The sequence below is a fragment of the Lampetra planeri genome, chromosome 20 (assembly GCF_965212315.1).
Source record: "Lampetra planeri chromosome 20, kcLamPlan1.2.h2, whole genome shotgun sequence".
Taxonomy (NCBI): Eukaryota; Metazoa; Chordata; class Hyperoartia; order Petromyzontiformes; family Petromyzontidae; genus Lampetra; species Lampetra planeri.
In genome coordinates, this window is record NC_136126.1 from 5,894,872 (window position 1) to 5,918,643 (window position 23,772).

At 42.2% G+C, this 23,772-nt stretch overlaps 2 protein-coding genes across 2 annotated transcripts; both read left to right on the top strand.

The window, feature by feature from the left end:
* Window positions 1-5,199: 5,199 nt before the first annotated feature.
* On the top strand, window positions 5,200-12,659 carry LOC144724347 (synaptotagmin-2-like). Its single transcript, XM_078603406.1, has 5 exons — window positions 5,200-5,642; window positions 8,588-8,694; window positions 9,323-9,736; window positions 10,758-10,866; window positions 11,535-12,659. The coding sequence occupies exons 1-5, from the start codon at window positions 5,258-5,260 to the stop codon at window positions 11,861-11,863; spliced, it is 1,344 nt and encodes a 447-aa protein (XP_078459532.1). The 5' UTR covers window positions 5,200-5,257; the 3' UTR covers window positions 11,864-12,659.
* A 5,700-nt stretch (window positions 12,660-18,359) lies between these two features.
* NOCT (nocturnin) lies at window positions 18,360-23,281 on the top strand. The gene is made up of 5 exons (XM_078603407.1): window positions 18,360-19,633; window positions 20,310-20,431; window positions 20,871-21,086; window positions 21,506-21,759; window positions 22,165-23,281. The coding sequence occupies exons 1-5, from the start codon at window positions 19,363-19,365 to the stop codon at window positions 22,409-22,411; spliced, it is 1,110 nt and encodes a 369-aa protein (XP_078459533.1). The 5' UTR covers window positions 18,360-19,362; the 3' UTR covers window positions 22,412-23,281.
* The last annotated feature ends 491 nt before the right edge of the window (window positions 23,282-23,772 follow it).

Here is a 23,772-nt window from a genome sequence, read left to right on the forward strand (position 1 = left end):
AGCATTTTCAAAGCACAGAAACAAGTTAATGTTTGGCTATCTCAGCAAAAATGAAAATTAGCAAAATCTTCAAAAACAATATCTTACGACAAGCGTTAAAGTGATTTGAATAAAATTGCGAACAAACAACACGCTTGCGATTAAGCTGACAGTGCCCTCCACCTGTGACTGCAGCCACCAGTGGATATAAGTTCGCTTGGAGATCCCCCAGGGGACACCCTAAACCAGAATGATTCATAGGTCAGTGATATGGGAGACCATGGCACAGTTAACAAGGCAGCCTGCTCTTCATTGCAAACATCTTGTTGACCTTAGTGTAGATGCTAAATAGCAGTCTGTATGTATGTTAAACTTCTAAACACAATAAAGCAGTTCAGTTTGCTGTCCTTCCCCCGCGCCTCCGATTAGCACGATTGGCTACGTACGGTGCGAAAGACGTCTGCCTACTTAACACTGCTAATCAGTGTAATGCTCTATTTGAGATTTATACACCGCATGTATACATTTATAGTGCAAGTGAGGCACATGCATATGTGTTGGTGTTCAGTAGTGAAAACATTTTTGTTTAATCACTAAAGCAGAGTTGGCTGTATTTCATTGTAAACACGAAAGTGCGTCATAGCACTAAATGACCCGGTATAACCTGACCGTTCTCTGGAATTAAAGAAAGGTGGAGAGCAAACTGCCATTCTATTTTCACAAAGAGACACCAGTCAATGTTTTTATTTTTCACGAGCTCGCGGGGCTTCCCACTGGAAAATTCTTAACATTTTTACTGTGGGCATTCTACTGCCAAGTCTATTAAATCTGGGATCATCCAGCCCAGTGTCTCTGATCATTGGGCGAGTCTGGAGCTTATATTGGACATCTATATTTCTTGCGAAGAAGGGGACATTCCACGCAACTTATTGCACTACATTTTAAACAAATAATTTTAATATGGGTTCTTACTCAGTTCTTTATTTTCACCGACAAATGGTAAACTATTGGTGAAATATGTATTTCTTTATTTTAAAAACATGTACACTTTACGCTGTACATGGACTACGTCCGTTTTATAGCACCACTCAGCCATAAAAGCGAACCGTTAACAGTGTAACAGTTGTTAAAGGCTTGCAATCAAATTGTAAAAAAGCAAACTGCGTATCTCATATGGTGTAGTAGACTGTAAAGCGACATTTCTCCTGTTGAAAATAGACACATTTTCCTTTGATTAAAATGTGTAAGACAGCAGTAAGAATAACAGTTCAATTTATCGGGATGAAAGGGATGGAAATGTTAATTAATTTTAATAGGACAATGACATACAAGACCAATGTGCACGTCTGAATAAAAGTTAACAGCAGCAAAGCTGGAGAAACAACTATTTTTCGAGAATATAATTGACGGTCATGTAAAACACTCATCTGCCACCCCCTACTGGAAAATAGAAAGACAGACAATGTGAAACTACAGAGAAAGCTGGATTAAGATAAAAATGTAAAGTATGTGAAGATGATGGCGATGCACTTTTCCTTATCACGACAGCTCGTGAAGTAATATCAGACAGTGCATTCATCATTTTCATCAGCCATAATCCGCTGCTGGATGAAGCCCTCCCCGAGAAATTGTCATCTTTTGTGGTGCCACGATGCAACAAGTCAACCGATACGCGAGCCAATCTCATCACTCCATCTGGTGGTTGTCTTCCTGGGCATTTCCCATACAAGTTATTCTTGTCCACCAACCACCATCCATTTCGATGATGTGCGCTACTCAAGCCCACGTACTTTTGTTAATAGTGAAAATTGTCTTTAACCTGCATATTTACTCTAATCCGTGTTCTCCTTTCCATCTCGCAGCGTAACCCCGAGCATGCATTAGCTTCTATGCTTTGTGAGATTTTGAGTTATTACTCCATCTTCATACATGAGTCTGGTAATAATAACAGCATTATTTTGGAGTATGCCACGCACGCAGTTTTAATTCACGCTGCTTAACTTCCCAGATTCGACAGATTGGGCACATTTGGGATTTTTAGACAAAAGGCTAAATATATATACACAACTTACAAAACATGTTTCTTTTACACCTTAGATTATCTTAATGGTAAAGTCGAGGAATACAGTACCAATCGTGTGACTGACTCTGTGTTTAATACTGTAATTTAAGATCTCAAAGTACAATATTTGGCCTAACCCAACAGGTAAAAAAATTGATCAAAGTGTGGTACACGTTGTACCAATGTGAAGAGAGACGAGCCAAATGGTTTACAGTTGGGTCAGCATGAGCGAAATTAACACGTGGTGTTCACAGTGGTGTCTGTCATTTGTGGCGTCACAGCAATGAAGAAATTACATTTACTCTCCGAGACTTTTGCCAGTAACATTGGTGCAGATGGGTAAAAAAAGTCAACACAATATCACATTTTTTTTTCGATTTAAAGCTTTCGTGACTGCAGGGATTCATCTTCTTGGTTCTTTCGGTAAAGTCACGTAGAAGGGAAGTAATAAAATAATAAAAATAAAAATAAATTATTTTATTATGTTTTATTTTTATTATTTTATTACTTCCCTTCTACGTGACTTTACCGAAAGAACCAAGAAGACAATATCACATCATTTTTACTGCACGATTCGACGGTATCCGTCCAGTGCTCGCTGAGCTGCATTGGCTTACAGTCGCCGAACGAACTCATTACATACAAAGTGCTTACCACAAATCAACCACAATACCTCGCTAAACCATCAAGAAAACTCCGGTCATCCTCGCAGCGACTTTTGGCGAGCCATCGCACAAAGACGGTGACTGCATCGCGCGCTTTCAGACGCGCTTCTGTGACCGTCTGGAACGCTCTTCCTTTCGAAGCCACTGGAGCAATGCACTTTTAAATCTGGATTGAAAACTCATTTCTGTAGAACAGTTTTGTGTGTGTTTAGTTTGTTGTCCTGCCCGTCCGCACCTTCGATTAGCACGGTTGGCAACATACGGTGCAAAATAAGTTCTACATACATACTGCAATGAGTATTACGCGTGTCTTCTGGTTTGCATTGTCCCTGCAGAGTGCAATACAAGCCACGTGGTGGCAGAGTGAGATAGACGGAAGCGTGCAGAAGAGGCCAAGGTCTGAGTGTATGTACACAGAGTTCCCAACTGTTCTTTGACTTGAATAAAGGAAACCCAGATGCATCCTCAAATGGAATATCTTGAGTTCGCAGTCCACCAGGAAACTGTAAATTATACAATTTCGGTGACAAGTAATGTCTCGACAAAAACTGAACAATACAGACGCACAATGAATGGATGACCGCCCTCAGCACGCTGAAAACTCTTTAAATGAGATTCGTATATTTAGCCCACCAAGTGGTGCCCTTTCTATTCAGCATCAGTGACCTATTCAAAAGGTAAAGTGGCAAAGGTTTAATCAAAATGATGACATTCTTACGTCTGGGTTTGTAAGCCCCTTTACCAAGAAAGGTGAACAAGACATGCGTGGTCAATGATAGATAATGTAGACCTGCCGAGACACCAATTACTGCAATACCTGGAGAGGCATTCATCAAGCAGTGGATAGAACAAGGCTAATGATCATTTTAATAAAGTGATTAAACAAAATTATATTCAATTACCGTCTTCCTATGATGCTGCCATTGTGCAATGATTAGCACTGGACTAGCAAAGCATTTGTCGATGGGCATGTCGAGTGTGGTGGGGTAAAGTGTGGGTACCTCTTCCAAGACATCTGACCAGGGTGAAAGAGTAGGCCAAATATCCCCCGAATGAGGTTATCTAGCGGAGGCAATTGCATTGGCAGTGCAATAAGCAAGTAATCACAAGGCTGCACCTTTATCTTTGTTTTACTATATTCATGTATTCACGAAGTCGGCCTTGGAAAATAGCTGGATAGCGCAATGAAACGGCTTCAGTCGGGTAACAAACTTCGGGCAATGAACCTCGGAAATGTTCCAACAGAATGTTCAGTTTTGAGTTTTAGAGCTGGGCAGTTTAACTACCCTGTCAAGTATTCATATTCTGCATACAGGATTTGCATTACGCAAAGGAGCGTTACCTACATACACCCTACTGCTGTGAAGTAGAGTACATATAAAAACACCTGTCGTTTCTAAATTTGGAGTCAACTTTTTTTTCGTCCTGACCAGAAGTACTCATATTCTAAAAACATTATTTTTTCTTCGTCGAACGTGTCGACTATTTGCAACAAATACGGGAAAGATGAAGCCCTGCAAATTGCTCGCTCTCAGGCCACTCGCTCCTATCGGAAGGGCATGACACGAGAGGGAGCTGAAGAGAGAGCTCCTGGCCAGATGTCTTGGAAGAGGTGGGCGTCAAAAGAATTTACTCCACCACACGTGAACTGACGTTCGACTGTGATGTTACCCATTCACGATGCTCGGTTGACGGGGCTATGGGGGCCCAGGACGGTGGGTTAAGGAACTCCCCCATTGTTTAAACCGCCATGCCAGGAGACGGAATCGAACTGGTGCCCTCTGGATTTTCAAGTCTGCTCTGCTAACCTTTAAACCATAGCAGTATTAAATTAATGAATACGTTCAAAAGCCACCACCACCCCAAATGTGCTTTATAACCACAGCGTATTCTTCCTTTAAATTAAATTCAGATATAAAGACTAGAATTACTCTTTGGTTCTTTCGGTCAAGTCACGTAGAAATAAAATGTAATAAATAATAATAAAATACGAAGTATCTTTTGCAACACAAGCAACCATCATCAGGTAAGAATGAATGAGAAAACAAACCTAGTAAACTTAGATATATAACGCAATGTAACAGAGAGAGTCGGCTAACACAACAGTCAACACCCTACCTGGTTGATAACGTTCTTCCAAAGATTGCTAAATTTGAGAGAGAGACAAAACACAGACACGGATACACATAGACATACACACAATCAGATAGAGACACACACAGAGAGACACACAGAGAAAGAGACACAACATAGACAAACAGAGAGACAAAGCTTCGAATCTAGTTTAAAGACTATAATTGTTCTAGACTTGAAGCTTTCGTGACTGCAATTGTTTTCATTTCTATTTTGTTGCTAACACACATTTTCGCTTGTCACTCCAAGCTGTTACTACTACCTGCTAAGTCAAACTTAAAAAAAGAAAAATCCCTGAGGCAACAAAGCAGGTACACGCCCACATATTTCTCAGCCTAGCCACACACACACACAAAGACCCCCCAAACAATCAAAATATACATCTGCCTGCCATTGTAACAGGTGGCCGCTCATCAGCATGCCTCCCTCTGCCGAGGCATCCCAAGACGGGCTGCTCATTGTGGTGGCGGTGGTGTTCCCGGTGTCGTGCGTGACAGTGGCTGCCATGTGCCTCTACTGCGACCTCAGGAGATGGTTTACATCGTCCGACGACCGGGCAAATCTTGACCGAACGAGCAGCCCGGAGCAAAAGTGCAGCAGCAGCAGCGGCGGCAGCATCAGAGTCATCCAGCCGGACCTTAAGCTCAGTCGCAGCAGCAGCGCCGTGTACCTGAACAGACCCAGCAGAGAGGACTTTGAAAGGCGCTTCAGCATGCCTGCTGGAGACTCCTTGGCCCGGGTTAATGTGATGCAAACCAATACATCTCTGCTCCAGAGCCAGATGTGCTACTCATCTACTGACGGTAAGATAGCGGGGGGTGGAGGGGGGGATTGTTATTTGCATATTTCATACATGCAAATATTTGCAGAATGTTGATGTTGAATGGCCTTCATTGAAAGTGATGTTTCGGGAGTGTTTCGTGATGTCCCCCCCCCCTCCCGATGCTGTACTGAGTTACTTTATTAATTGACTATGACAGATGCACACGGTGGGGGAGGAGGGGGGAGGGTAGCAGTGGCGCAGTTGTCCAGCACTGTGCTGACACTTGTAACCAGAGTTCGATTCCTGGACACGACTAACATCAGTGGCGAGTGATCTGAAATGGTCCTGGGTGATTACCACGTTTCCATTCTTCGTGCAACCTGCACCGACCAGCGTGGTGAAGCATGGTCAAAACAAATCCAATGGCCATCATGACAAGGGAAGCCCTTCATCCAGCAGTGGAATGACAAAGTATGTCAATGTGGCTTTCAAAACGTGCATTATCACAGGTGCACGCACACTTGCAAGAGCAATGCATTTTTGAGAGCAAGGGTCTGAAAAATATTAAACCACCTCGAATTTGAGTGTTGAACCTCTGTTAAGCAAGCCTATGGATCGTGCTAAATACCTCTTTGTATTTGGTACTTGCACAAAATAGGAGCTGCCGTGGAGTTACGGTGAGCAGACTGTGGACTTGCAATCCAGAGGGCGCCGGTTCCAATTCATCTCGAGCGCGGCAGTTGAAGCGATGGTCCAAGCGTCTTCACACCCCCCCTCCCCCAATGCAGTATCAATGGGTACAACACATGTTGTATGTGGTGCAGCGAATTGTGGGTATAACATACCTCTTCCAACACGCCAGGTCGACATGGAAGAGGAGATCAATTGCCATCTTTAGAGTTTGCTGCAGTGGAAGCCCTTCTGCCGGACTTGGCATGAGCAAGCAAATTGCAGGACCTCGCCTTCATTATTTTGCCATACTGAAATATGTATTTCATTTTGGTGGTGCCAAATTTGAACAGCAATGTACTGTAATATTCCATTCCCTTCATGTTGCTCGTACTGCAGTTGTTTTGTGATATATGGGTTAAATGGTCAACTGCTAATGGATTTTAGAAATGTGTAGAATACGACGGCAAATGCAGGACACACTTATACTGGTAGGAACCTCCTGGTTATACCAGCCCACAGGGGATTATTGTGTCCGTCCGTCCGTCGTGCATCCAAAAATGGGAGGGGTGGGGCTGGGTGGAGAGGGGAGGGTGGGGAGCTGGGTGGGGAGGGTGGGGAGGGGCTGGGTGGGGAGGGTGGGGAGGGGCTAGGTGGGGAGGGTGGGGCTGGGTGGGGGGTGGGAGGGGTTGGGCTGGGTGGGGAGGGGCTGGTCACCCCGTGGTGCCCTTATAAAACTCAACGTTTAACCTACTCACGCCGGCTTGTGCCCGCCCTCACAGTCGGCCATATTTTCGGAATACACCACGCCGCCGTTGACCCTGGCCATTGACCGAGCAACCCAACGTTCCTACCAGCTCCCTCCGCAGGAATGTGTTTTGAAATGCAAAAATGACAAGCACAGACACAATATGAAGTGTAAAACTGGATGTGTGACATTCCAGAACAAAAAGGTCAGGTGCCGTTTTGGGCAATGCGAGTGCTCAATCCCTGTACAACCCCAAGGGTGTGTCCCTCCTTGTCAAACAACATCCCCAAAGCAGAAGTGCAACAGCAGCTCTGACAAAAATTACTGCGTATAAATACCAGTCTCTCACGTTCATTACGACCTTCAGGGCACGACAGGATATCTTTTGATGTTATAATTACGATGTGCTGCACCATTTAAAGCACCATGCTGACCAAGGCAGATTCCGCCCTGAGTTTAAAAACACGTGCAAGATGGTAATGTTCTTCTTCCAAAGTAAATTGTCAAGATTCAGCTCCCCCTTTGCCCTTGCCATGGTTCAAGGTTGTTGCTATGGTTGGTCACAACCCATCACTACATACAGGTTTTTTTTTTAACTCAAATTCTTCCCGTGGAGTGAAATCTGGATTCAAAATATTCACATGGGACACTCCTCATAGCAATGGGTGTCCTTGGCAACAAGATTTTCTATCTCAAGGGATTTTCCAGGTGAACGTTTTTTTTTTATATAAAAAAGGCACAACATAATTGACAACGAGCATTGCCACTCGAGCTGAAACTATTAGCTGATGAAATAATTTGGTAATATTGATTTACTGTCTTGTTTATTAAAGTTGATGTGACTCGAAAAATTATTGCATAATTTCTGCACATGGGGATAAAAACATACATTTTATGTGCCAAAAGTTTAGGTTTGAAGAGAATTATGACATCATCATCTTCATCGTTATCACATTGGGCTTGCTCTGTGGTGAGTTTCGAGGGCGGACAATCATTTTAGAATGCCTACTGATTAATCGACGTATAAATCAGTTATGATTTTGAACAATCAGTTCAAATCTGATCAATTTATGAGATAATAAGTTTCAGAAATATTTTTTCAGCACTGATCAGCACGTTGCGTGACGTGACACCATTGCAAATGTGTACAAAGTTCACATCCTTGCCACGTGCATCCACCCAGGTGCCTCAGCGGTAGAGTGGCTCGCACTCGAAAGGTTGCGAGTTCAAATCCTGATTGGGAGTTGACTCGGCCCATCATCTCTCTGGGGGCGATTAAAATAAGTACCACCTTGTGGAAGTCCATAATGGTTGCCCAATGGAGAGACTTAGTCCCACCATAGCAATGTGGAATTTCCACCACTGGGCTCAAGGCTGTAAACAGGAAATGAGCACCGTCTCAATGCTCAATCGCATTGAATATGTAATTTTAAGAAACATTTCGACGAATTAAAAGTTTTACTTCGAGTAAATACAATACATTTTGTTTCCCATTCCAGTGGAAATAATTTGGTCATTCCCGAAATGCTTTGTTGCGTTTGTGCCATTGATCGTGATCGTCTCAACAGGTTCTCAGTATGGATCTACCAACCTGTTAATCAACTCGCGCCGCCCATCTATAAACAGCCCACTGGACCCAAGCCAATTCAACGTAGACATTTACAAACAAGCTCAAGTACGTGCACATACAATAACAATGTGTTCAGTTTACTTATTGGGCATGTCTGCTCAATTATGTATATATTTTTTTTAACAAATACCTTGATTGGCCTTTTATTTGTGAGTTTGATGCTGAGCCACGGTTGGCATCAGGGGCAAATGATATCCCAACCAGTTATTGCCCCTCCACTCCTCCGCTTCTCAAACCTGCACTGATCAGTGTGGTGAAGTATAGTCAAATAACCTTTACTACCGACATAGCATGGGGCGGCATCCATCCAGCAGTGGATTGACTAAGGGCTGTGCTGTTTATTTTTAGTTATTTTATTACAATCTTGATTTTCAAACTAAAATATAAAGACATCTTTACATAATTATAGGAATGTTTTAAATTCTCCACATTGCCAGAGTATTAAATAACCACTTTCAAATGTAGAACTGTACAACTCTGTATCGTATACATTATTGCATATTCAAATAATCAGCCATGTTGAATATTTCGCATATATGTTGCTGACTTTATTGGGGTAATACATTACATAAAATATAAAGTCTATACAGTATACAAGAGCTATTTAAAAAAAAGCTTGCTTGGAACAGCATTTGCTCATTTGCACGTCTTACGTTTCTGCCTTCACAATCAGCCCCTGGAAAATGTTGAGGAATCTTGTCCGCTGGGCTCCATCAACTTCTGCCTTTTATATGAGGAGGAGCTGAACATCCTGACCGTTCAGATCATCCAAGTGCGGGATCTGCCAGCCAAAGAATTCGGGAAGCCAGCCTCCTTCATCTGCACCGTGTCGCTGCTGCCAGACGTTTCGTCGCTGCAGAGCCAAGTCCATCACAACACCCCGAATCCCATTTTCATGGAGAGCTTCCTCTTCTCGGTGCCCCTGCTGGAGCTGCACCGGAGGACCGTGCTCGTCAAGCTGTTCGAAGTCGACAGATTCTCCAAGAAAAATATCGTCGGCAAAATCGAGCAGCCCTTGCGAGACCTCCTGCTGGACATGAAGGCTCCCCAGCACTTCCTCAAGAAGATAAAGCCGTGCCGGAACGAGGTATGCTCAAGCTGAGAAGTCCGGTGTGATCGCTTAAGCTGAGCGCTCACTTTTATTTTCATTTCGTACACTCAGTTTTTATACTGTGGTACACGTTATTCATACGGTGCACAGATTTTTTTTATTGAAAAAAATAAACACTTAGACGCATTATGGAAGAGAGTTGTGGTGTTTTTCGCAGGTTAAATAATTAAAGTGACTGCCAAGGAAGCAAACAAGTCTCAGCTGAATGAACCTTGAACCGTAAATATAGCTGAGCAATGGCAGCAAGGTTGCGACATCCTCTGAGCCCGCGATGTCTTACAGACACTCCATATGGATTTCTGTAGATGTCGTGTACAGGGTTTCGTTTATTGCCATTCAACTTGAGCAAAAGGTTACACACCTTTATGGGGACACAATGGAACGCTAATCAGCCATTTCCTTTTAGGGAAGGCTCTAGTTCATGTTGTTTGGGTGTGGTTGGTCACATCAGATAAATATTTTGGTGGATACGCCCAAAGGCTGACAACACTTTTATTATTTTAACACATTGAAACATGTTTTGTTTCTAACATGGTAATGTTCACACAAAAGGAAAACTAAAGTCTCAACCTGACTTGAACACATTTATTCGTCACCTTTTGACTGCCACCGCTGTATAAAGTTCTACATTCCAGTGCAAATTCACGGATTAAATCGACCTTCTGTGTTCTAAATGTTGGCGAACATGTTGAACATGACTCCACGGCCGGCTGGTTTTACCCTGAAATGTTTTGAAATACAGTCATTCAAATGTACAATACCCCAGGGCCGTGTTAGCTTCTACATTGTCATCTATTTGACCAGTCGGCACATTCGACTTACCATTGTAGGCAAAAGGTCATCAGTGCAGTTTATCAGAATGTGTGAACCACATTTCCTAGAGCTGGCCTTTGTGGACAATTCACAAGCTGGTAGTCTGTCAATGCAAAGCTCCATATACAACACAATATGATAATGAATTTAACATTTGTGTTTTGCATTGTAATGTATCTTTAAGGAACATGGTGAGTTGTCAATATCGCTGGGTTACCTTCCAAAGGCTGAAAAGCTTACGATCACGGTGTTACAAGCACGGAACATCAACGCAATTCAAAATGGATCCCAAGGTAGGTTTTCAGTTTTGAGAGTGGCATACACATGGCCATCATCTTTATCAATCAAATGCCAAGTGCTCTTTTTCAATTATATAGCGAATAGTTATTCCCTCTGGCTCAGCCGTTAGGAAGATCCCTTCTGAAATACTGTACTGTAATTGATTAGTTGACTAATTGACGAAGAATTACAATGGGAATACTTTTTGAGGTTAACTCCATGGGTCCTATTACAAACGATGGCCGCTCTTACATTCTGCCACCCAAAGGCAGCAAACCCCCTGTAAGCCAAACCTAGCGTGGTTATGCCAATAATTTCAACAAGCATCACCCATGAACTCTCATCTATTGTCTCACTTACGAACAGAGGTGAGACTATTTTCCAACGATTTAAGTGTTGTCCGATTTGCCAAGCAAACAAATACTCAGTAGAGTGCAGTACTTGATTACATAAATGGGATATCCCAGCTCTATTACACAGTGCTATAGTGTACCGGATGGTTTTGCGTTTGGTAATTCCACAAATCAGTCTAAGACTGACATAATTGCTGATCATTGCAGAGAGCTGAGGCCTGTTTTAACCTGCCTAGTTACTATGGGCCATGTGGCAAACACATTAACAACAAGAATGGTCTTAAGTTATAATTTGAAGTTATTGTATTTGTGTTTTTTTTCTCTCTCAGGACTATTTGTAAAGCTGACCGTTTCTGTGGAAAATGAAAAATATATCAAAACCAAAAAAATCATGCAAAAACAAAGAGATGGCGGCATCGAGTTTAATGAATCTGTGGCTTTCAGCTATTCATCTGAACAGCTGGCAAAGACACACCTGTTATTCCAGGTTATCCAGACCAGCAGTGGAAAACAGAAGGTCGAAGTTGGGCGCATCTTGTTTGGCAAGGACAGCTCTGAGAAAATACTGGCTCGGTGGAAGGTCATCATGTCTGGACAGCCTGCCCGGGCCATCTGGTACAAATTAAGCGCACCTGAAGTGGACCCCGGATCTCCATAACTGTCAATTGACAATATCACATCACAAAAATACAGTGACACTTTTCTTTGAGACTCCTGGAGAATGTTTAAAATGAACTGTACATCTCGAACGGTTTACAGGAGTTAAGTACCAATGACTGATGAATGTGGGATGAACTTGTTTGCTTTTTCAGTCAGGTTAATATTTACAAGCTACAAAGGCGGTTGGTTGGGTGACTCGTGGGTGGATTATACTGTGCCTGGGTTTTGGAGCTAACGACCCCTTAAGAGCCTGAGCTCCTGCGTGGACATGTTAAGAGTGAATTTTGTTTGCTCAGCCCACAGAGATTGCCTAAGAATGACAAGATTGATGGCACCAGCTCAATTATATTGCACTGAAGAAAACCCGAATAAAAAGCTGTCGCTCCTGTTCTTGATTTAATTACTGTACATAATATGGTGTATATATTAGAGGGCACTTAATTGACTAAAATTCGAGGGTGTTCACGTTTGGCCCAATGTTTGTGAAAAGCATGTCTGCACTATGGATTGCATTGGGAGCAGATTTTAAAACTGCAAGGGTACATTTCAACAACAAAAACAAATGCCAGTCATTCAGCTGTCGTACAGAAATCACCCAACTGGTCAGAATAAAAGAAGGCAATTTAAAATGCAAAACAGTAATTCTATATTGAAATAATCCAGTGTTTGATATTCAATATAACGTTAAAGTGCAGTATTTTGTTGTTGTTTTCTATACAGTCGTTACTTTAAGTCTTTGCATAGCAAATAGTGTTGCTTTCAGTAATCATGAATAAATACTTTACAGCAAACCATTGATGTCGTTGATTCGCATTTTACCACTCTATTTACGCTTCAAATTGAAGCTTCGCTTGTTTATATTTTTTTTATGTTACGTGGTAAGACGCTGCGGTGAGGTTCTGCAAGAACTGGCCCTGCAGCAACTGCAAGATATATAACAAGATGCAGCATGCAAGATGCAGCCTCAAGGCACACCTCATGAATTGTGCACAGATCAATGTGTTTTGCGTTTCATTTGTGAACAAGTTTGACCATCATCATTAATGTAGAACACGGAGCTGTTGCTGTAGGACTGCAGAATCAAATAGAAAAAAAATATGCCAAACTGATGTTTTAAATGCACTTTGGTCATGTACGGAAATATTGTGGTGTGATTTGTAGTTTACTTTAAATAAAAAAGAATTGGTTAATGGGACATGCCAAACATTATACATCTTCTGTACACAGGCCAGTTTTGTTGGTTTGGCCATGGAAGATTTGATTTGTATCCAGGGGCGGTTTCTTCATTAGGGCGATTGGGCGACGCACCACCAATGTCATTCAACCACAGAGTCACGCTAGCCGTCACTGTGCCTCTGGATATAGTCCAATCAGCGTCATGTCACGTTCTGTGGAGTACCGCCTCTTTTTGGGCGATTTCACTCCGCTGAGAATCGCCCCGAGTGGCCCCATAGACTTACATTCAAAGATGCTTTTTTTCGAACGGGGGGCGCTGCAATGCATTCTCTATGGCTTCCGGGAGGGCTCGCACTAACGTGCTTACGTCATCATACGTAAGCACGTTTCATCCAACAATATTATTTGTCGCCACCTAGTGGAATCTTTAATAAAAGAAACTTGAGTGGATTGTATTAATAGTGAGTATAGAAACAAACAAGATGTATTGTAAGAGTCACTTTAATTTTCATTAATATTAAAGAAGTGAAGTTGCCTTTACATGCTTAAGCTGTTAATTTATCCTTTGCATGGGTGGACCTTATCCTTATCAATCATCCAGACATTTGCCCCCCCTGAGAGATTTTGCAGGAGCCGCCACTGTTTGTATCCATAACCTTTCTTGAGCATAATGTCCCAGTCATGTATTGTACCTTATGACATGCACATTTTTGTGCCGACTTAACTCATGCCGCCATAGCTTTGACAAAAAAGGACCGCATTGAAATGAAAATTATAAGAATTGTGAAACACCAGATGTATGGCTGAAAAATCCAGGTTTGATTGAAGTGCAGTCGATTTTGGTTACATAGACCACAGCACGCACAAGTATTGCACAAAACACATAAATACCTAACTACATAGACACGAAATATTTACAGATTTTACGTACATATGTACACGTACAACACTTTGTCAATCCACTACTGGGGGAGGTTATCCTGGTGCCACGTGGGTGTTTTGGGTTATTCGACCGAAGTTCACCACAATGGTCATCGGTGAAGGTGGGGAGCATTGATGTTGGGGCATAGAAAGTAGAGCACAGTACAACAAATTGAACAAAGTAGTTGTGCCGCACTGACCTCTAAAACACACACCATAGCCCCACAGCAGCCAAAAACAACCGAACGTGCATGGTGGTCACCCATCCAAGCACTATTCAGGCTCAAACCTGTTAATCTCTGGAGATTATTTTGTAATAAAAATGTTTCACATGGCAGTTACAGTTATATAGATTTTAGAGATGCTTGTCTACACGGGTCGGCGAATTTACCTTGAGCCAAAATAATTGCACAGGGTTCTCATCCAAACCATGGAATTAAAGACCACGCCTTATACATTTAGCAATATCGAGAGTGAATAATTAATGGAAACACAGACACAAATCTACTAGCATGAGAATGACTGTAATTCTTGCCCTGTTTCTGTGGTTTGGGACAGTAATTTTATTTTGAAGGGAAAAAAATGAATGAAATACCATGCTTAAAACATTTTATTCCTATAATGGAAGGAAATACAAACACACGGAGCACTTAGAGTCTTAGATACTAAAAGGTGCAAACATATTTTTGTTTGTTTTCAGAGAGGGGTCGTTGAGGAAATGGCATCATTTTAATGAGAGCAGGCAGGTGTTTCCTGCAATAAAATTGGGCCTCTGTGTGTCTGTCACACGCACATACCTTAAATGTGCGCTAATCACAGAAACAGCCTTGAACCATATGTTCTGAACTTAAAGTGTCATCAGTACGGTGTGTCTGCAAATCTGAGCAACAAAAACATTTCCGTCACTACATCCTGTTTACGTGATGGAAATTAACCGATTTGTTTGAACGATATGGATACAATCTTAATGTAAAAATTCGATTGATTGGACTTATTTCTCAAAATGTTGCAAGTTATAACCCACTAGACCCATGGTTCTTAAACTGGGGTGCACGCACCCACTGGGGGTACGATGTGCCCTTTCTGGGGGTACGAGACATGGCCAGATTTTTTTAGAAATAATCGAAAACGCTAATTCTGCACTGGCACGTTAGTACAACTACTTTGTTTAATCAAACCCTATGTATTCATTAACATTACACTTTTTTTACGATTGAGAACCAAAGGGATGCAGGCTGCAGTAAAAGTGAAGAACCACTGAACTAGAGAGATTGATGGTTCCATTTGAGTAATCCCCCCACCCCCATTTTTATCGTAAATGTGCTATTGGCGTTACATCATGAGATGCAGTCTAATTCCGATCGCTTACAGAGCAGTGTCACCCCTTCGTACCTGAGAACGGCCCGTGGAAGTGGATATTACACAGATACCTACAAGATCCCTGAACTTGACCTCTGGTCCACAAACAATACATTTTCCCAATTGCGTGACATTCATATCGATGTTGTAATTTTCAGAGCTATAATTTAGCCATATTAAGTGCAGAACCACATTTAAATATGATTGTTTTTTATGCAGTCATTGGTGACTGGTCTGAGACCATCAGCTTAATATACTTGAGAACTCAGTTCAATCACAGGCAGCTGCTTGGATTTGAAGCCAGGATCTCAGTTGTCAGTGTTCAGCACTTTGGGCAGAGCCACCCAGCCACCTCCTGAGTTGAGTAGTTTATGGGTCGAGTATATATATATTTTGGTTTATTACATCTACCAATAACATATAGTGCTGCCCTTCTGAACTCCTGGTCATTGTATTCTGTATTCAACAGGTTTTTGATGGAACAGTGTCACACATTTGATCGCACGTGACTGTCAGTGGCATTCCCAGATTATTAGAATTGATTATCATTGAAAGCCTCATTGCTATTTTGTTTATTCTACATTTTTTAAAGTGCTGCGCATTGCAAAGAGGCCACCTGCTTTTTCGCAATGCAGATAGAAAAGGAAGTTGCAATGCATAAAAAATAGACAAATTTGGTTTTGCATCAGCACAGACTCGCTGTGCTGACGCGATCTGTTGAGTAGTACAGGATTGTTTGCATGATTTACTCTCCACAACGCAAAACAATACTTTGAGATAGACCCAAATGGCAGATATGCTCCAAATGGGTCTTGAAAATATCATAACCTCACAATCTGCGAAATTCACACGATGTAATTGCTCCTCTAATCGGTGGCACACCGCGTTGGAGAGATTGTTTTTCGCGGATTACTGGAACCTCCGCAGGGGTCGGCGGATTTACAAAGGCCTCGACCAATATCAACACGGATTCAGGAATTGTAGTTCTGCTGTACACAGTGCTCATTGGCAGAGTCAAGCAGCTGAGAAGGAAGATGCCAACGGTAAGAGCTAGGGACAGCTTATGTTCAAGTCTTTTTTACAGGTAGGAACAACAGGTTCCACACTGCCCACCAGGGATTATTTGTCTGTCTGTCGTGCATATTTGTCTATCGTGCACAAATGCGCTGTCCAACCAAGTTCCTACCTGCCCACTCCGAAGGAACGTGTTTTTCAGTGTCCATATTTTCCTGGTCAGTGTCACAGAGGTGCTAACAAGTACCACTGAAGGCAAATTTCTGTTTCCACTTCGTTTTATCAAACTCCTCTTCCAAAGGCACTGCCATCCTAGCCGCTCTCGTTTGGACTTTTCATTCACCAATTTTAATTCTGCCCCAGGCATTGACACGTTCTTCTTTGACTTCCAGTTGTGATCATCCGACAATGATTTTCTCGTTAATTTAGCCAGCTTGTTTTACACGACTTTAACTTTAGCCCAACTTTACAGGTGCTTGCGTTCAATCTCCGTAGCCATTCCCCCTGCATACTCATTGCTACGTCGGTCGTTATACCTGTCGACCCATACGGTTTATACCCCGTATTCTTGTACAGGGAAATTGAGTTTTCATGTCCATACGGCGTACAGATGTTTCAATACGGGCACAAACAAAAGCATTTTGTCTATTTGTTTCCCTTGTGATGGGACTTTGTAGGATGAACGTTGAGATTTATAAGAGCACGGGGTGACCAATAAGGTCTGAATTGTTTTGTAATAAGGTAAGGTACTTGATAAAGGCGTTGACAGGTATGTAGTGGTGAGTGTACTAGTGTTGAGTGTACTAGTGGTGAGTGTCTCTCCCTTGTGATGGGACTTTGTAGGATGAACGTTGAGATTTATAAAGGCACGGGGTGACCGATAAGGTCTGAATGTGTCCATAATAAGGTAGGGCACTGATAAGGGGTTGACAGATTTGTGTCGTCAGCGCAACTGAGATGACTTCCACTTTTTCCATCCATATGTCATGGGGGGGGGGGTCATTTGACCATACTTCACCACGCTGGTCAGTTAGGTTTAGACTGAAAACTAATTTCTTTATAATTGCGTTTTGTGTTTATTTTGTTGACCCCCCCCCACCCACCTCCGATTAGCACGGTTGGATTAGGGTTCAACATACAGGATGAAAGTGGGGAGCATAGAAGTACTGCACAACAGTGGGTTTTCGTGCAGGTCACTGCTCTCTGTTGCTCACAATCAGTTGTTCCTGGGTGACTCACCCCCAAAATTCAAAATTTAGGTAAGTTAATCTTATATGACATTAAATAGAATAATGGCAAAATAACCATTGTTAACACTGTGCTATGAAGAAGGGCAATTGCCCGAAACGTGGAGTCGTTATATATATCGTTTTAAGGCCATTGTTTGTTGACAAATGCGTTGAGTTGCTGTAATTATTATTGATAAACACAGAGCCGGAACGATTTCTCGGCTCAAGCCCGGAACCTCAAATCAGAGCCGCGCGGTTCGCGCCGAGCCCAGTGCAGCGCACGCGGCGTCCGGGTCGCGTTCCCGTCACGCAAAATAAAACACAAAATAACCTTCGGCGTTGCAGGGACAAGCTAACTCGCGATTAGTCTTAGATAATTATCGGAACAACAACATTAATAGTACGAATACAACAATACGGTCATTCCCGTGACCATGACGGTACGGGCGGGCACAGCCTCAAGCTCGTAGATCTGTTGTTATACATTGAATCTCATTAGACTGTGGTCGAGTGAGTGTGTTGAGTGTTGTGGTGATTAGTCAATTGCACGGCTAAAATAGAGTTTCCCGTGACGCTACGGAGTGTATCTTAAGTGTGTTAGGTACAATACCTGTGATTTAAGTTGCCACTGTTGAGTCGACCATCGTCTCGTGCTATTTAGAGAATTGTATGCGTCGTTGACACGGCGGTGAGGCGTTTGACCACAGGCACGGACGGCCCTTTTGAATGGATATCACGCTGTAGTTTAACAGTGGTGAATGTAGTTGGGTTATCGTGGTTTGATTTGTTTTAATCGACCTCGTAAATATACGACTAGTCCTCAGACGACTATATGTGTGCGAGTTGGATTGTTAGATTTTTCTGCAGTTTTTTTGTGTTGGCATTACGATACGCAATACAAAAGGATTTGTTCCCTCTTGTTGACATTTGGGTATTGTCAATCAGTTACATTGCGTGCGATTTAACTAGATTAGATACAATTACCTGTAGTCGAGCAATTGATCTCATAAATTCATGTGTAGCCTTGATTGTGTTGTATTAATTACACGGGATTTGCGGGGTTTTTTTCGACGAGTCTTAAAGAGTACAATTGATTTAATTTCATGACATTAATCTTAGATTATCTATGAAGTACGTGATACGTTTATTAAACTACATCCAAGTTATTGGTTTCAATTAGATTCTATGGTACATATAATTCATATAACTAAATTACTTGATACATGCCAAGTCTGGTGATTAGAATGTACAATATCTTTTACATTAGCAACGATATATGGTTATGATTCTGTAACGTTGGAGATAAATATATAAACGCCGATTAATGTATGTATTTTTGTTAAGTGGTAAAATACATTTGAGGTTATATCTATAATAATTACTTGGTTACGTGATCAACTATGAGACATGATTAGATCAAATCTGTGCTAAAATAACTCAAAAGTACATTTCCTCGAGTGAGCTCTCAAACACCTTTGAGCCGATTTGGACCGAGGTTTGTGTGCATTTAATATTTTTTCTAATTAAAAACAATGTCTTCCCAATGCACATCCGCTTTCATTTATGTTTATGGGCCCTCATCTGGATTAAGAACATAAAGTCCTCGACGTAATACACAATTTGCTGTTTTAACCTACACGATTTAATTAAATTGTGTAGCACGTGCTGCATAAGCATATACGTTTAGATATATACTGTAGTTTTACCGATATAGTTTTGTACTCAATTTATTTTCAGAAATTATTCTTATAGATCACCCAGTTAAACATTGGGTTGCATTTGTTCGTAAGCTTGGTGAATGGGGTCAGTTGTGAGCCGGGCTTATGAGGCCCTGGTGGGATACATCTTGGGTGCTCGGCGAAATGTACTTGCGGTGGAGTGGTCAGATCATGCCTCTTCCGAGGCAGTGAACCCCGTGGATGGCACAGACGCAGAGCACAGACTCCTTGACCCCGCAAAGGTTTCCTCGCGCCTTCGACTGGGCCGTGAATTTGTGCCAGTCGAAGGGCAAAATCCATCTCCTCCCACGCCCTCTTTCCGCATCATGCAGTGGAACGTCCTCGCCCAAGGTGGGTCACTTGGCAATACTGTCCTGTATGTAGTCACAGTGGTGCCATATGCCACCCCAACACAGGTGTAAAGCCAGCATTAACTTGAGCCATATGGAAATAACGTGAAATGTGCATTGGTAACATTGTCAGTTGATATAAGCTATCAATTTGTTTCTTAACATTACATTTTTTCAACGAGTCCCATAATCTTCTTGGTTCTTTCGGTAAAGTCACGTAGAAGGGAAATAATAAAATAATGAAAATAAACAAAAATAATTCTCACGACGTTGCGGCCACAACGCAAGCAACCGTCCTCAGGTGAAGAATTCAGTGCGCCGTGCAATCGTCCATTGCGTTGTGGCCGAAACGTCGTGATAATTATTTTTCTAGTTTTATTTTTATTTTATTATTTCCCTTCTACGTGACTTTACCGAAAGAACCAAGAAGATGGATCCCTGCAGTCACGAAAGCTTTAAATCGAAAGAGTCCCATAATGTTTGTAAATAATACAAGTGGAATTTTTTTTTATGTATGTGCATACTGTTCATTAGACCCATAAAATAATGGCAACCTTAGTGAATTTGCTAAACAGTACCATGTTGCTATCACTGCAACATCCAGTTGCATCTTGTGCTTTCATTGCCTTAGAATGGATTCCAAAATATTCTCATGTTTCTTTCGGCTCATGTATCAGCCCTTGGGGAGGGCAAAGACAACTTTGTGTGCTGTCAACCTGCTGACCTGACATGGGCCGCCCGGTGGCCACTTATCCTGGATGAAATCGTATCTTATCAGCCCGACCTTATCTGCTTGCAGGTGGGTGCGTCTGCAGGTCACCAGTTGCTTTCATTAAAAGTCAATTTCCATGTAGGGCTTTCTTTTCTTTTATAGCACTTTGTTTGATGTTTCTTTCAACTTAAAGGTTACAGCATGCTGTATCTCAAGTATACATGTTGAAAAACAGCACTTTTTTTTGCTATATACCAGAAATGTGATTAAGATCTGTTTTTATGTCATTTCCAGAAGTGGGCCTTGCTTTACGTGCAAAAAATGTAATAGTAAAAGGTTGCAAAAGCGTTTAATTGTTGCACGTCACACGTCCTGCATGTAAAACACAGTGAATGCAGTTTAAAGGTTGTGTTTGAACACGAGTGTGACCCGGCTTAGCAGCGTAACGGTATACAGATATGCTCAGCATTCATTGTCCTCGGCCATCTGGCTGTGTCATGCTTCCGTGTGCTCTCTTTGCCTGCAGGAAGTGGACCGGTATCACGATGCTTTCAGCCCTGCGCTGAATCAGCTTGGGTACGGAGGTGCGTTTGTGCCCAAGCGCCATTCTCCATGCCTGGACGTCCAGCCCAACTATGGCCCCGATGGCTGTGCAATTTTCTATCGCAAGGAGCGATTTGAGCTCCTGACTGGATACGCAATCGGTCTGCGTGCTGAGCCCATCCCCTACCCAACCCACCAGGTAGTGAGAGCTCGGAATTATCACAGCATAACCTTTCCATAAGCCATTTTTAAAATTGACAATACCACAAGAAACATTTAGCTGTTTTAAGAATGTTCTTGACGTTGACTTTCTACGAGCCTCGAGCATTTTTGAGAAGCCAAGTATATAATAGGTTGTGTATAGACAATTACACGGCTGTGGTTCGTATGCCAAATTGATGTTGAATATATACAACATTGTTCGTGCATTATTTCTCACTTTGAAAATTCACCTATATCCGAATTTCCTCAACTTAATTGTATTGGTTGCAAATTTGGGCAGTGCGCCGTGCAATCGTCCATTCAGATAAAAACAGCGAATAGTTTACTGATCATACGCTTACACAGTATGGTCCTTGCTGTGTCGCTGTTGAATTTTTTTGTCAAACATCCCTACAGGTTTTGTTGGTGTTGAAGCTCTGTTACGTTGACACGGGACATAGCCTGACAGTGGCGTGTACCCACCTGAAGGCACGGCAGGGCTGGGAGCGTCTGCGTGCCGCGCAGGCAAAACACTTGCTCAGCTGCTTGGACAGCGACCGAGAAGCTCGTGAAGGTCCCCTCATCGTGTGTGGGGATTTGAATGCCAAACCTGCAGAAACTGTTCATCAGCTATTTGCTGCTTCAGCCCTGGGCCTCGGCAGTGCTTACAGGTGAAGCAGTCCTGTGCAATTGTGGCAGCGCTTTGCTTTGCATATTTCATCACCCTTTTACGAAAAGCCTTTTGTCATTTCCGTTCAAATGTTTATTTACCACGTAATCATATTGCCATTGTTATTCATCTCTTTTGGGCAAAGGAATAATACAGGTAAATTGACAGTCCATTGCATTACCTTTTCATACATCGTAAAAAAAAATCATGCCCTTACAAAACAGTTGTTGACACTACTCTTATACAATGTATGGTTTTATATAGATCGATCTTATGCTCAAAGTTTAAACCATATCTCCTTCAGAAATACACTGGCCCATTTAGAAGTATATGGGTCATGTATTCTGAAATACATGCGTGCTTGTAGCCTCAATGCTATTTTTGTTTTGTTTGTTTTCAACGGCAGGAAGTTGAGCGAGGACGGACAGACGGAACCACCCTTCACTACATGGACGGTACGTGCCGGTGGGGAGACTCAAGCCACCTTGGATTATATATGGTACTCCCAGAATGCTCTGCGTGTGGAGCAGCTGCTGAATCTTCCATCTGAGCGGGACATTGGCTCTGGGCGGCTGCCTTCGTCCACGTACCCGTCCGACCACCTCTCCTTGGTGTGCGACTTCAGCTTCGTCGGAGATACGCGAGCTACGTGACTTCCTCCCATCATGGGCCATAGACGGACTGGTTGTACCATGCTTTGACAAGGGAACTATTTCCTGAAGGGGTCTATTGCTTGTGCCTGTTCATTTTTTGGCCATGCTGAGGATTTGCCATTGATGTCAAAAAGGAAGTTGTTGAATGACAAAATCCCAGGTTTTTTTTGGGGTCGTTGCATACAAAATAGACCATGGAATAATATGCAATAGGTCACCAATTTCATGAAGGAAATAATGGTACTCATATTGACTTGTTTTCAGAAGATCAGGTGTTTGGGTCTGTGCTTAACTGCATTGCAACTGCTAATACAATGGGCTGGTAGATTACTTGATGGGATTTATTTACTTTCAGATGCCAGGTACTAGACTTCATAGTGACAATGACGTAATTAATTAATTGAATTGCATAATAACTTTTCATGAAACTGCTGTACGGCTATTTCGCTAGACCATCAACATTAATCAATAACCTTGCCTTTAAAGGGAAACATGTATTCAGTGAAACTTCAGGCAATGCCCCTTCACAGCAATGTGATTGATTAATGTGTTGTGTTTATTATTTGTGCTTGTGCACCACAATGCAGTGTCACAGTTTATATTTTGCGTTACCTTTTCACAACCAATCAAAATATTTAAAAGCAGTTCTGGAGCTACACTTTGCCCTCGTGTGCTTCTATTAACACGAAATAACTTGATTTTATAAGAGTATAGTACTTGAACAATAGAAATGTCATTTTTGTCAAATGCTGCTGCCATTTTATTGAAAATAATTCTTCATCTCAATGCAAAGATATTTTTTTTTCTGAATGAAATGCTGCTGTTGCACTGTCAATGTGTGGACATTAAATTAAAATTGTTTGCCTTGGTTATCTGCATATTTAATTTAGTGTACATATTTGCAACACTGAGGGCAGAATAAAACGTTTGATGTACATAGGCCATTCTGTCAGTCCGCTGCTGAATGAGCGCCTCTCCATGCCATGGAGGTTGTGAGCATTATTCTAGATTTGAAGTTTTCGGTATTTATACAGGTAGGAACAACAGTTCCACACTGCCCACCAGGGATTATTTGTCTGTCGTGCATAGCCCCTCCCAAACATGTACGCTCCCGGATTGGTTGAAGTGCGTCACGTGACCGCGAGCTTTCTGTCGTGCACGAATGCGCTGTCCAACCAAGTTCCTACCTGCCCACTCTGAAGGAACGTGTTTCTAGATTTGAAGTTTTCCTGACTGCAAGAATCCATACTCTTTGGTTCTTTCGGTAAAGTCACTGCAGATTTCTTACCCAGTTCAGCAGTTGTTTCTAACTGTTGTGTCCCACCTGACGACCGGCGCTTGTGTTGCGCCCGAAACGTGAG

Bases quoted from the DNA above. Each gene is read 5' to 3' on its own strand.
- LOC144724347 (XM_078603406.1), top strand. From the start codon at position 5,258: ATGCCTCCCTCTGCCGAGGCATCCCAAGACGGGCTGCTCATTGTGGTG. The intron at 5,643-8,587 runs GTAAGATAGCGG...TCGTCTCAACAG, and splicing joins GTGCTACTCATCTACTGACG to GTTCTCAGTATGGATCTACC. The intron at 10,867-11,534 runs GTAGGTTTTCAG...TTTCTCTCTCAG, and splicing joins AATTCAAAATGGATCCCAAG to GACTATTTGTAAAGCTGACC.
- NOCT (XM_078603407.1), top strand. From the start codon at position 19,363: ATGGGGTCAGTTGTGAGCCGGGCTTATGAGGCCCTGGTGGGATACATC. The intron at 19,634-20,309 runs GTGGGTCACTTG...CTCATGTATCAG, and splicing joins GTGGAACGTCCTCGCCCAAG to CCCTTGGGGAGGGCAAAGAC. The intron at 21,760-22,164 runs GTGAAGCAGTCC...TTTCAACGGCAG, and splicing joins GGCCTCGGCAGTGCTTACAG to GAAGTTGAGCGAGGACGGAC.